The sequence below is a fragment of the Sinocyclocheilus anshuiensis genome, unplaced genomic scaffold (assembly GCF_001515605.1).
Source record: "Sinocyclocheilus anshuiensis isolate Anshui unplaced genomic scaffold, SAMN03320099.WGS_v1.1 scaffold432, whole genome shotgun sequence".
Classification (NCBI taxonomy): Eukaryota; Metazoa; Chordata; class Actinopteri; order Cypriniformes; family Cyprinidae; genus Sinocyclocheilus; species Sinocyclocheilus anshuiensis.
In genome coordinates, this window is record NW_015557124.1 from 1,407,146 (window position 1) to 1,422,168 (window position 15,023).

The following is a 15,023-nucleotide window of genomic DNA, read 5'->3' on the forward strand; positions in this document are numbered from 1 at the left end:
ATGTGTGTGTGTGTGTGTGTGTGTGTGTGTGTGTGTGTGAATAATGAAAAGTATATACATTTTACAAATATATTTTATAATATATTAATATTTTATTTTAAAATATGAATATTATATTTTATAACATTAATATTTTATAAAAACATAAATCTAAATATTTACATGTATTTAATTTACAACTGAAATAATACACTGGCCTATCTGGTGTCTAGCAAAACATAATTTGTGAAGCCGTTCAACTAAACAAGACTTGCTAGTTATGCTAGTTAAACTAGTTATGCAGCCTGAAGGCGGACAACAGATAACCAGCACCAAACCATGCAGTATTATGAACATTAAGGGTGTTTTTAGGACCAAAATGCAGCAGAAAAAGTGTTTAACTTTCACGCAAATAACGTCACGACACATTTTCTACATGCAAAATATATTTTCCTATTTTTTTCTTTGATTTTGCGATTAAATATGGCCTGGGCATGTTCTTGACAGATGCACTTTTATGTAACGACAGGTATTTCAGTCATGTGAGGTTAATTTCATGTCATGTTACAGCTAACTAGATCTGATGCAATGCACTTGTTATTTGACTAGCAAATGAAAAGGCATCAAACGGCGTATTCAAATACTGAATGACAGATCGAGGCGTGTGTCTATTACGGTTGGAGAAGTTTGTACACATTCCAATAAAACAAACACATTTATCTCATATACACACCACTGAGCCAGACGCTGATCCACGTCCTTCAGGAACGTCTCGTGGAATTTATACACTGGCTCAAAATTGGCAAATATGAGATTCCTCAAGGAGTCCGGCATGGCTTCGTCCTTCCCTACGGACTTCTGAAAGGACTGAAAACATACAGGGAAAGAAGAAAAACAAGACATTTTCATAGCATTCATGCTCTGGATGAGTTATAGAGGAAGCTTTGAATACATCTAGCTTATCAAACTCTTCTTCAAAAATCAGTTTTCCATGATATGAGCCTTTAAACGGTCTACAGTAAATAGAGGAACACATCAATCGTCTCCCATCATCACATCAAACATGAAATCCCACACTGTAAAACAATTTGACTTCTTCATACAGATCCGAACATGAAGAAATCAGCAGTGTGATGACTATCTCAAACAGACTGTATGACGTGATGACAGAAGAATCCATGAATAAAGACTCTTTGTACCTTAATTCTCATGTTCTGGAGACTACAAAACATCCACTGTGATTTTACACTTGTGCGCCCCTACAAAAAAAATATTCTACATGATATATAACAGGCAACCATCTAGCAACATGCAGAACACCCTAGCAACCATCCAAAAGCCTAACAACATCCTAGCAACCAACAAAAAACTCTTAACGACCATCTAGCAACCAACCAAAAACTCTAACAACCACCTAGCAACCAACCAAATACCCTAACACCCACTTGCCAACTTGTTAACAATTAACCCGAACACCCTAGCAACCATCCAAAAACCCTAACAACCACCTAGCAACCAACCAAAAACCCTAACAACCACTAGCCAACTTGTTAACAATTAACCTGAACACCCTAGGAACTGCATATTAACAGCCTAGCAACCATCCAAAATCCCTAACAACCACCTAGCAACCAACCAAAAACCCTAGCAACCACCTGGCAACCTGTTAACAATTAACCCGAACACCCTAGAAACTGCTTATTAACACCCTAGCAACCAACCAAAAACCCTAACAACCACCTACCAACCAGAGAGCTCTAGAGAGCCCTATCTTTCAGTCTATGTGCTATTTTTCTCCAGAAGTTGACCTATAAAAATGTCTTCGTACTCTTTTAAACTAAAGTCCCAGTTATCTCATGTTGCAGACTCTAGTATTTTGCTGTTGTTGTTCTGTCTTTAGTTTTGTTTTCTACTGTGAAACAATGGCCTGGGCCAGTGCTGCCACCACTGACCCTCGCAGACCCTCGCGTATGCGTAAAACTATACTTTGGCCTTAATTGTGCCTCTTCGCTCACTAGCAGTGCAGAGGGTTGTGAGGAGATCTCTATGGTGTTTAAACTGTTGAACAGATGCAGCTGTAATAACGCGAGCAGTCGGGTGGGTGTGGCGATCTGGGATCCAGACAGTAGCTTCAGATCCAGAAGCCAAAAGGAAATATTTATGAGACGTGTAAACGCGTCGCCCTGCTGCTTCTTTCCGCTACCTTGTAAGACATCAAAGAGATGCATTACAAAGCAGACGTACAGAAAGGAGGCAAGCAGCGAAGGAACAACAACTACACCTCATCTTAAATGCTTTATTATGTTTGGTGTAGATGTTTCTCCTTAACCTCCAGAAAATAGATATAAACATCAAAATGTTCAAAAACATGACTTCATAGTTGACAATAAAATTGCAGTCAAAAAACACTGCAATATTTAAGGATTTAGCTGCATGAAGAATTACAGGAAACTACCTAGCAACAATCCAGAACACCACATGAACTGTTTAATACCCTAGAAACCAACCAACCAAAAAACCTTAGTAACCACCTTGCAACTGTTCAGAACACCCTAGGAACTGCTTATTACACCAGAGCTACCAAACAAAAACCTTAGCAACCACCTGACAACATGTTATGCTTTTGGTAGCAACCCCCTGGCAACAATTATCCAGAACACCCTAGCAACCATCTAGAAAGCCATAGCAATCACCTAAATCACCCTAGCAACAATCTAGCAATGCCTTACGCAACACCCCAAACATCTTTGCAACAGCCTTACAATGCCCTGACAACCACCAGAAAACATTAGCAACTGCCTAGAAACACCCTAGAAACTACCCAGAACACCTTAGTAATGTGCAAATATTCTGCTAGAAAACCTAAGCAACCACCTAGCAACTATTAACACTACTATATCAACTGTCTAGCAATGCTCTAACAACTACCCAAAACACCCTCACAACAGCTTATTAACACCCTAGCAACAACCAGAAAACCTTAGCAACACTCAAAATGGTTTAGTACTCTAGTAACCACGTAGTGTGACCTAGTAACCCTAGAAAAGCCACAACAACCCCCAGATCATCCTAGAAACACTCTACCCAACACCCGAATATCTCTGCAACAACCTAACAACTACCAGAAAACATTAGCAACTGCTTAGCAACACCCTAGTAACTATTTAGATCGCTCTAGCAATGTTCAAACATTATCCTATAACACATTAGAACCCTAGAAACCATTAAGAACACCTTAGCAACCATCTAGCAATGCTACTCACACCCAAACATTTTTGAAACAGCCTAACGATGCCCTAACAGCTAAAACAAACCATTAGCAACCACCTAGCAACCATAAAGAACACCTAGCAACACCCTGGCAACTACTCGAAACAACCTAGCAACAGCTTATTAATGCACTAGCAACCGCCAAAAAAAAAAAATGTAGCAACTGCCTAGCAACACTCACAGTACTTTAGCAAATGCATAACAAGTGTTTGGAGGAAACACACAAACACATCACCATAGCAACTGCCTAGCAACAAGCTTCGAAACAAGGTTTAGAAAATATTGAGAAAGTTTGTGGCATATATTCACATTTTCTTCAGAAAAGGTAAAAATGTCAAAGTATTTCAAAACTTAAATAACAGCGTAAGTCACAGCTGGAATGTCCCAGATATTACATTAGACTGAAAACTCAATGGCTACATGAGATTGATTGAGTATTTAGAGTCTTACCACAGTAATGACCTCCAGATCCTTCAGATACGTCCTCTCTGTGGTCAGGAGCTCTTTGGCGATGAAGTACGCTTTATCAGCCGGGAACCTCTGTGAGTGGAAGAAAGGAAAAATGAAATGAAAGAAATTGAAAAATTAAATAGTGTTGGGCAATGATTAATCACATCCAAAATAAAAGTTTTTGTGTAATAATATGTGTGTGTGTACTGTGTATATTTATTATGTATATGAATACACATGCATGTATATATTTAAGAAAAATGTCATGTTTATATATTAAATATATTTATATATAATATAATTTATATGAATATAAATATATACATGTAAATACTTTCAAAATATATACTGTATGTGTGTGTCTTTATATATACAAATATAAATTATATGAATATAAATATATACATATAAATAAATGCAAATACTTTCAAAATATATACTGTATGTGTGTGTCTTTATATATACATAATAAATATACACAGTACACACACATATATTATATAAACAAAAACTTGTGATTAATCGTTGCCCAGCACTAAAATTACGAGGACACGATTAAATAAATTCACAAACAAATAACAGGAGATATTTCTATACTTTTAGAGATGCATTTAAAGCATTTAAAATCAATGAAATATATATAAAATATTTATATTTATGAAGTTTTTTTGCTGATAAAAATGGGTCAGAAACATTCAATAAAATAAAATCCAATAAAATGCTCTGTTGAACCAAATGCCAACAACTGTAGAAAGTAGAAAATCACCAGACAACATCTACGGCAAAACCAAACTTGATCCTCACACATACACAGCGCCGTCTCAGTGAAGTAAAACTCTCACTGTTCACTGAGCCGCTTCACTCCGCCGCTACATAATCTGTTCTAAATAGACTGGAATTTGGGTTGAGTTTATCTAGGTCTCCTATTCTGAGACGTCCACAGAGACACTTGACCGAAACGCAGTGGCACTTCTGATGATAAAACTCTTTTAATGCAGCCCTTCCACTTCTCACCGTAACCTTAATTTGTCTACAGCGCCTTCAATTCAAGCACAATGTAATTTAAAGAGGAAAATTAGCCAAGGGTCCTTGAAATCTACTGCTGAGGAGACGACTGTGGTGTTCTTGAGCTACAATTAAAGAGGTTGAATTGGCTGACAAAAACAATTACAGGCTCTGAATGTAACCTTTTGCCACAACAATTGAGAAATTAATGAAACAGAAGTATTTATCAGCAACAAAAGACCTAACTATTCATAAACATTATATTGGTCAGGCATATTAATTACTTCATATTTGATTATTCTGAGTGATTTTTCAGTAAATGCTGAGTAAAATAAAGCTATTCATTTAATTTCAGCAATTTTGTGCACATGACAATGGAAGTATTTATTTATTTGTTTGTTTGTTTATTTATTTATTCATTCATTGCCACATCAGCAGCAAAGGCTAAATAGAATTAATTAAAAATAATAACAATAAAAAAAAATTAAAAACAGGACTGTCAAATGATTAATCGTGATATATTTAAGAAAAATATGCTATATTTATATATAAATTATATATAATATAAATACATACTAGTGCTGTCAAACGATTAATCGCATCCAAAATAAGTTTTTGTTTACATAATATATGTATGTGTACTGTGTTTATTATGTATATATATATAAATACACACATAAAATATATATTTTGAAAATATTTACATATAATTCATATTATTATATTTTATATTATACATAAATATATTTATCATATAAGCATAACATATTTTTCTTAAATATATACATGCATGTGTGTGTATTTATATATACATAATAAATATACACAGTACATACACATATATTATGTAAACACAAACATTTATTTGGGTGCGATTAATCATTTGACAGTCCTAATAAAAATTACATACTATGATAAAATGTAACAATTTTTTATAATATATTCTAATAAACAAAAAACATATGTAAACAAAAAAATACAGATTTTTTTTTATAAAACTGTATAATGAAATAATAATATTATTAATTTATAATTAAAAAAATGTAATGCGTTAATATTATAAATATATACTATATGTAAGCTCTTTCACATTCATGATTTTAAACTAAACCCTTCTCTCTAGATATCAGCATTAAAGGGATAGTTCACCCAAAAATGGTGACGGCAGCCATTGACTTCCATAGTCATTTTTCATACTATGGAAGTCAATGGCTACCGTCTTGGTTACCAACATTCTTTAAAATATCTTCTTTTGTGCTCAAGAGAAGAAAGAAACAGTTCAAGAAACAGAAAACCTAAACAAGTTTTGGAACAATGTTAGGGTGAGTAAATGATGAAAAAAAATATATTTTCTGGGTGAACTATCCCTTCAAGATTGGTGATTGAAAAAACCTAAACAACGTTTTCTAGATTGTTTATATATCTTAGATCTGATCAGTGATTACAAGGTTCAAAATAGCATTCTTACAACAGTCAACAATTTGACTTTAACCACATAATACAGCAGTAAACAACCAAAGTGACCCACCAACGCCACTACTAGCACATGCTGCTAATCTCGAACATTGTTCCCTTTCCAAAAGACAAACCTTCCTCCGAACCTCGTCCTCGTCGTCTGTGCGGACGAAGCCGGCGTCCGTCAGTAAGGGGCTGGTGAGAGGCGAAGGCTGCCGTCCGTCTGGACTTTGGCCCAGGCTGAGACTCTGTTTCTGGCCATTCACCATCACCTGGCCTGCAGACGGAGACTCGCTGTGCTGAGGGCTCCTGGAAACTGGACCTAAAGGAGAACAGGCACGTCATGCTAAAGCCTTGAAGTAATGTGGATTGGGTTATCAAATATCAATGTACTAGTGAGTGAGCACTTAGTAAATACAATCAAGTACGAGGGTTCAAAATGTACATTCAGTCAAACTACCCTACTGAAAAAAGCAGCTAGTGACCAGCAAGCATTTTGGATGCTGGTATCATGACCAGAAATCTTCACTAGCAAGACTTCTTAGTCAACAGCTTTACCATCAAAAAAACGGCATGGATTATCAGTAAGACCAGCAACAACCAGCTTGGACTAGCATGCAAATCCATGCCAATCTCAGCAGGTCTTTTCTGCAGGGTAGTTTTGACATTTTTATCCTTAATACTACTAGTAAAGATTCAAAATCGCCAAGGGGTAAAGCTGCACGACACACATTGTGTTTGGAATTAGACTACGGATGACAGCACCACATCAGGATCCAGACATGAGTGAGTCACACCATCCCAGTCTGGGATTTCCGCCCGAGGACACTGCCGGGATACATAACACATTCCCTGGATGATGGGGAAATCTTCAGACCACTATACATTCACTACACAAGTACATTCACATACTTGCCCGACAACGTTTCGTGTCCCATGCCTTGGCACGAATGGGATGTGACATGCGAACCGGGACATTTCAAATGCACCGAGTGTCCACAGCGCAGCCATTATTGAGGACGTTGGACGAGCCGCAAATCTGGTGACAAAGGCCTCATCACGCACACATGCAAACATGCAAGACAAACCACTAAATGACTACGGCTACTCTACCACGAAACAAGGTGCTAACATCTACGGGCATCGGAGTAAACGTCTGGAGTCCTGCTTCACAAGTACCATGTTTTATTGCTACTAATACACATTCATTTACAATGTTAAAGTGTTCCAGAATGAAAAAGAGTACTGAAAAGGGCTTGGAGTAGTAAAAAAAACCAACAGACATCAATCATACAGGCATAGAGAAATTTAACAACCTTGAGACTTCAGAAAGTCCATTTATAAGGGCTACAGGGTTGCAACAGGGAGGAAGAGTAAAAAAAAAAAAACGTATACTAAGGCTCACAGGTGTGACCTTTCCATTGCTTATCTGGTTATTTAGTCTAGTACAGTCTACGTCAGACGGTTTGTAAACACATACACTTATGGTTAATCGTTTTGCATATGTGCCACAGTGATTGCACTGTTAATTATGAGTATTTTAAGAAAGTACGGTTACAATATATTACACAAATATATCTGGAACATTTCGTATACCTCGGCAAAGTACAATTCATACTGAAGAAATCACAGGTTGAAAAAGAGTGAATCATTCAATACTGCTACAGTATTCTTGTGATAATAAAACCTACAAGTAAAATCACATTTTAGTGTAATTTACAAAAAGCTAGGAACTACTTTGGTCACTGGCAATGATAAATTACAGATCGATGGGTGGGTGAGGATTATATACATTCATATCAACAGTGGCATAAACTGACGCTTTGCAATAAATATTGCCAAATTTTGAGTAACGGACCCAAAAACTGCAGTGGTCTTGCGAATGGCTTTGCCAACACTTTCCAAAACCTTTCACTGACATAAGATTGCCATGCAAAAATAAAGAATATTTCTCAAAAGAACTGAAAAGTTGGCTTTTGGAAAATAAACAAATGTTTTTTTAAAGATTATATTACAAATGCATTCCCTAATGCATAATGCCTAAAAAAACAAGAGCGCAAAAAAGTGCAAGAACTTCTGGATAAAAGGTCAGACTGAAAATAAGTACATTTCAGGACAGCTCTTGAAAACCTTCCTAATCTTTTTAGACTTCACATTCTGAGCCTCAAAAGTTTCTTACTCACAGTCTGTCCAATTCTCACCTACATCCATCTCCACTTCAAAAGACCACTGCATTTTAATGGTCCCCTGTCAATGCAAAGTCTTTTACACATATGAAAAAGACAGCAGCAAAATGCTGAGACAAGGACAGGTTGACATGCTTCCAAGAGAAAGGGAAAAAAGACAAGGTGAGGCATTCCAGAGATACATGCTGCTAGAACAGTGCTGAAATTGGGCAGGAGAGGTCTTAAAAGCAATGCAAACTGAGCACAGGTTAATATACTTACAAATCAAGTGTACATCAAGCATTGTAAACGCACCACAAACAGATGACATTGATGAGGCGTGCCAGAGATACAGCGGTTTGTTTAGGAAAAAAGAAATTAAGCAGCAAAGCAAAACAAAACAAAATGAAATCTTTATAATGTTGTATTTTTACAGGAGTGATGCATGCTGAGAAATGGGCAAGCAAACATGACAATGCCACCAGATCGTGCCACACCCCAAGTAGAAACATCAAAGATAAAGAACTAGGAACGTCAAACAGTTCGGAAAAAAAAAAAAAAAAAAAAAAAAAAACAAAGCTAGCATGAAGCCATCATGGTTGGGTGAAAATCTTTGATGCGTATGATAAAAAATTAAACCATTTACTGTTGCTTATCTCAAGTTATGTCTACACAATCTCTTAATTTATCTAATTTGCCACACATCCAACCAGTATGATCTGCTTTTACGACAATACAAGCTTAGTTCAAGTTTATACAAAAGTTATCCATCAAAATCTTGAAGAACTAGCTTGCCTAGCTGTGACAAATCGTCAATGCCACACAGCAGTGACACTCTCAAAACTTTCATATCTTGGACATTTGTTCTCATATCGCCACTATTTTAGCAATAGCATATTGCTAGTGCATAAAGACATTAACTTCTGTAAGCTATGACTAACAGAAAGGTATTTCTGGTTGAGTAAAGGCATGGTATCTTTCTGTATTTTTGTAATCCTTTGTTTCTACACGAATGACAAAAAAATATTTCACACTTTTGGCAAAATGAGTAGTCAATTGGTTAGCAGTAATATGGGTAACCTTATTTAGCAATTGTAAATAGATTTCAGTCTCTACATTTATAGACATGGCACTTTGCAGAAGGACTTTCAATTACTCATCAATCTGAAGTTAATCTTCTACGAGTAATAGATCTGAATTGTACCTATATTTGAAGTATTAAAATATTTCTTTCAGGCAGAACTGAGTCTTCTTCCTAAACCTTCCAAACATTGCAAAAATACCATCATTGCTAATCTTGTTAATCCTTGCTCAACTAGTGCCACCAAATGTAATTCCCAAACACTGCCCATATCTGCAGGTAATCGTGCCCCAAAGCACAATTGGTTAATGCTATGCCAGGCCATGCCATGTCCGTTTGGTGTCACTAACGGCACAGAAACTACACAATGCACCTTTAAGTACCTTGACTGGGTCTCCAAGTTGCAAAATGGATATACAGTCAACAAATAACCAGGCACACTTCATCTTCTCTAGCAGTTGAAGAATTGCCCCCCATCCTCTTCATTGATGGGATAACTGTAGCCATTGTCTCCCCCTTGTCCCTCATCCTCCAGTTGGAGACTGCCAAATGAGAACTTGCTTCGGGGCATAGGGGAGGAATTGGCTGCCCCAGGGTTTCCAAAGACTAGGGGCTGACTGTAAGAGTTGGTTCCTGCATCTGACTCGGTGTCACTAGACTCCGTTCCACTACTAGTGGAACCATCAATCATATGGACTGGGCTACTATGGTCATTAGCACTCAGCCGGCTTCCATAGAGTCTCTGGACATTGCTGGATCGAGCTTGGCTAGACGCTCCAAGCCCATTAGCAGCCACACGGCGCTCAAGGGCGGCCATACGTTCAGCCCTCGAGACAACTGATCGAGGTTCATTGGCCGGGGTTGAACTTAACTGGCTCAAAATCATGGGATCAGTGTCGGAACGGTTGCGCATGCCGTTTTGGAGTTTCTGCAAGTGTGGGGATCGATTAACAATTGGGGAGTAGCTCCCATAATGTTGAGGCTCACTCCCAGATCGGCCATTTGTAAGGTAATGACTACTGTCATCCCAACGGCGACGACCGCTATAGCCGATCTGCTCTGGATGGTTCAGGGAGTTGGTTTTGTGAAAACTGCTCATCACTGGGCTGCAGTTTGCACTCCGGGAACCAACTAGATGACCTGAAGGTGACACCAGACCACGTCTGTCCATACCTTGAAACAATTCATCCACCAAGGTACTACTCAGGGGTAGAGCACGTGGTGATCCATTACCACAAAACGACCCATTAGACAATTGACTACTGTTGAAGGTATCTGAACTCTGACCCAACCGATGGCTGGTGAAAGGAGACTCCCGGAATCTAGACTTGCTTGCTCCTTGTCCATTGTGCTGACTATTTCCATAACCATTACTCTTGCCCGCTCTACGGCCGTTTGGCTCAACCTCATCATTGTCATGTGTGTGGGAGTGAGACCTAGTGACACGGCCTTTGACCACATCATATTCGCTATCTACGTCACTGCAGTCGATGTAAGGTATCGAGGAGCTGCTACCCTTGGCAGCATGCGATGCTAGACCTGTGCTCAGATGCTCGGCCTGCTGCTTGGATGGGGATGGCTTTAATCGAGCATCCGCCTCGTCGTGGGTCCCGTTTCGGCATCCGTTGGTCTGTGAGGTTAGGCTCCCAGTGTAATGCTGGAGAGCCGGGTTTTCAACAGTCACTTGGGTGCGCCCAACAGGTGAGTCCGCCTGGTGTCCTGAAGCACTGGCATTCCTCTGCAACATAGAATGCAAGAGATTTGGGAAGGAAGAGGATGAGAGGCATAAACTGACCACTCTTAACACTGGCACTTTAAAGTCAACAAGAGAATGCAGTTGCAAGCCACTTTGGACTTATATTCCAGAATGGAAGCGGACCCATGAATGGAAGTTACCAGAGGTGGAGCAAGTTATTATATTATGGTGAAAAATGTGTTAAGGCATTTTACTTTGGAAAAAGGTGCATTGATGATTCGTTTAAGCTAAGACCAGGAACGTGTATTTAGAAAGTGATTGGGGTCGATTATGATGTTGACTTTAAGCTTGCATAATATGGGATATTTTAATGCATTCCTGCTGTGTTTGTACAGTACACCAAGATAGATTACACTCACCTCTCCTTGACCCTCGATGCACAGCCTGGGTGGGAATGGAGAAAGACCGCTGTTGGACTGGATTTTACTGTGTTTTCTGAGGATGGAGGATTGGAAATGATTAGCAAGGAGTTTTTCCAAGGGGATCTCTTCACTAGGTTCAAAATTTGATATATTTCCACTCAGCTGCTTTATGGATGTTGGCTGATTGGGTTACTGTATGATAATGAAAAGGGCTTGACTGCTGCTAGTTGACTAGAATGATACCACTAGACAACAAGAAGATTTTTTTCATCTAGTGCTTAAAAACCTTGATGCTGTGTGATGTTAGGGTGAAGTGGGTGGTTGCTAGGTTGTTTCTTGGGTGCTGTGAGTGGTTTCTAGAACGTTTTGGGTCATTTCTAGGTGGTTTCTATTGTATTTTGGGTAAATTCTAGGCCATTGTTTGGTGGTTTCTATGGTGTTTTGGGTGGTTCTAGGGCATAGCTAGGTGGTTTCTAGGATGTTATGAGTGGTTTCCAGGGCATTGGTAGTTGCTTTCTAGGATGCTTTGGCTGATTTCTGCTACGTGCTTTCTAGAATGGGCTGATTTCGGCTAGGTGGTTTCTGGGATGTTTTGGGTGATTTCTAAGGCATTCATAAGTGGTTTCTATGGTGTTTTGGGTGGTTTTTAGGGCGTTGCTAGGTAGTTTCTAGAATGTTTTCGGTGGTTTCCACGGCATTGCTATGTGCTTTCTAGTATGTTTAGGGTGATTTTTAGGATATTGTGGGTGACCTGCCAGGTGGATTCGAGGGATTTCTGGGTAGTTTTGAGGCCATTGCTAGGTGGTCTTTGGCTGTTTTGGGTGGTTTTTAGTGTGTTGCTATGTGGTTTCTAGGATGCTTTAACTGATCTCTGCTAGGTGCTTTCTATGATGTTTTTGGTTATTTCTAAGGCATTCCTAGATGGTTTCTAGGGTATTTAGGTCATTTCTAAGCCATTGGTAGGTGTTTTCTATGGTGCTTTGAGTGGTTTCTAGGGCGTTGCTAGGTGGTTTCTAGGATGTTTTGGGTGGTTCTCAGGACATTGCTAGGTGCTTTCTAGTATGTTTTGGGTGATTTCTACTAAGAGGTTTCTAGGATATTTTGGGTGATCTGCTAGGTGGTTTCTAGGGACTTCTGGATAGTTTCTAGGTCATTGCTAGGTGATTTTTAGGGTGCAGCATATGACATATTTCAGCAAAGACCTGGTGAAAATGCTCAATGGAGATTGGAATGGAATATGGTTAAAGCTGAATGTCATTTGGATAAAAGTGTCATGAAGTGGCATGTACATGATACGTGGTGTTTATGAATGCAAAATTTGACTTATCTCAATAAAGGTTCTCAGGAAATAGATAACTGGTGTGTTGACTGTTTTGGAGGGAAATTAAATGCAGCAGAAAGGTAGTGACATTTAGACAAAGGTCAACAGAGAAAACTCACCTTTCAAAAGGAACCTTTTTGAATTCAGAGTCCTTTACATAATCAATCACCTGCCTTTGTGTGCGGCCACTAATGAGGCAAAACATGACAGATGACAGAGCGATTCAGAAACAAAGAGAGAAGAAGAAAACGTGCACATCAAAACATTAACCATCTGGCAAGAACTGAGACCTACTTGCACTATGATTATTTAGCAAATAAATGCATGCAGAATACATGCTGAGCTAGAGAAAGAAGTTACCGGGGTAAAACGTCTCACTTAGTGGTAAATTTAATTTCTGGTGATGGTGAAGACACCATTTAAGTTAATTTAAGACAAATTGAAGTGCACATGTTATTACCTGAACCTAAAAGAAGAACCCCTGGTGAACAAAACCGGTTTGGGCTTGGGTTTAGGTTCTTCAAACAGGCGGAAAAAGGCATGATACTCCACACAAATCTTCCAAAACACCTTGCAGCAGTCCCTGCTTCCCATCATAAACTCCAGAGTATCCTGACAGTTACTCTGCTACGAGAGCAGAAACAGAACATTTTGTCTTTTTAATGTTCCCTAAACTAAGGGCAAATGGAGACATTCGGATATTGTTATAAAACAATCAAGGGAGCACTTACATTTAAGTCAGGTCGTAGTTTTATGAGAAAGCGCTTCCTTTTGAAGCTCAGCTTGCGGACTTTAGACCAGTTGAAAGCATTTATTTTGGTGTGTCCCTTTAGAAGTCAAGCATAAAAGTGCATTTAGGGACAATTTAAGAAAATAAAAACCACAACATATTCCATTTAAGAACAAGAAAGCTTTGCTCTAGGATAAACCTCATATAGCCACAATAATACCCTTCTTCATTTAGAAAAACACTTGTAACTTACCTGAAAGACTAGCACACCAGAATGGGCCACGGTGAGGCTGAGCTTCGTACCCTCGCGATCTTTTGCGGGGTGAAGACGCACTCCGTACATCTCAAGTCTTCGTGCGATCTCCAAAAGCTGGTAGTCCGATTCAGCTGGTGTTTGCCCGCTGTGGAAGGGTTAAATTATACAAAATTAAGCCACATCTGTTTGTGTGAAGAATCTCTACAAGTTTGTAAGATTAATATTGCAAGTAATAAGCTTTATAATCACAACCTTAAAAGACATGTCAGAATCAGCATGCAGGATCTGAACTTTTATAATTGTTCATAATTGCTGATGAAATCTGTTCACTGGTAAATATCACACAGTTTACTGGCACTTTCTAAATTAAAAATGGTCTGAACTTTAAATGTCAAAGCAATCTACAAATTGTACACGGCGACCAATTCCCTGAACAGTATGTTTAATTAGCAAAGCTCTAAAGAGAGGGAATTTCGCTAAATAAGAAGCTCCTTCATTTGTGGCAATAAACAGCACACTGATCATTTAATGCTGAGAAACATCTGATATTATATGTGCTTTCAGCTGGACTATATTGCATATAAATCCAAGCATCCGTTAAACCAAATAACAAGTTTGATTTGACTGAGTCATGACGTTACACTCACACGTGTTTCTGATGGTATTCAATGATCTTGTCCATCAGTGCGTCCTGCTCGGGAATGTACTTGTTGTTGAGTAGATGTTGTTTGCACTGCACCTCTTCAAAGTCTCCAATCTCAGCTGCAACCATAAAAACAGAAACGTGTTTTTATAGCAATTATATTTTTTATATCAATACAATAGTATGCAGTAGTAACTTAACTTAGTGTATGTATATATGTATATGTGTGTGTGAATGCAATATCTAAAATGTATTGCTAATTAAAGCTGCAGTCCGTAAGTTTTGCCTCTTTGTCGCCATCTCTGTTTGAAAACCTGGAATTGCAGCTGTGTGCGGAATTATCTAGCTTGCATGGGTTGTGAGTCGGCACGGACGTATGTGTGGCAGTCAGTCACTGCACCGGTGTGGATATCTACTGTAGTTCGCAATCACAGATTCTAGCCTACGTCTTGGAATATAACCCAAATAAGAATTTTTTCAAGTATTGCCATCTGAACAAGTAAGTAACAAGTCTGCCACGTTTGTTCTGACCAACTGAGGAAAAAAGCAT

At 38.6% G+C, this 15,023-nt stretch overlaps 1 protein-coding gene across 2 annotated transcripts in view; it reads right to left on the reverse strand.

Moving 5' to 3' along the window:
- Positions 1-15,023, reverse strand: part of LOC107677850 (FERM, RhoGEF and pleckstrin domain-containing protein 1-like) — an 88,429-nt gene that overhangs the window by 20,521 nt on the left and 52,885 nt on the right. Inside the window, exons 7-16 of one of the 2 annotated variants that reach the window (XM_016472912.1) lie at positions 14,478-14,592; positions 13,828-13,975; positions 13,576-13,671; positions 13,305-13,471; positions 12,964-13,032; positions 11,521-11,596; positions 10,945-11,146; positions 6,306-6,481; positions 3,700-3,789; positions 713-846 (exon numbers count right to left, since the gene is read on the reverse strand). In XM_016472912.1, the coding sequence (XP_016328398.1) occupies positions 713-846; positions 3,700-3,789; positions 6,306-6,481; positions 10,945-11,146; positions 11,521-11,596; positions 12,964-13,032; positions 13,305-13,471; positions 13,576-13,671; positions 13,828-13,975; positions 14,478-14,592 (1,273 nt within the window). Of the gene's footprint in view, positions 1-712; positions 847-3,699; positions 3,790-6,293; positions 6,482-10,944; positions 11,147-11,520; positions 11,597-12,963; positions 13,033-13,304; positions 13,472-13,575; positions 13,672-13,827; positions 13,976-14,477; positions 14,593-15,023 lie in introns of both variants that reach the window. The other variant, XM_016472911.1, reaches the window with a different exon arrangement.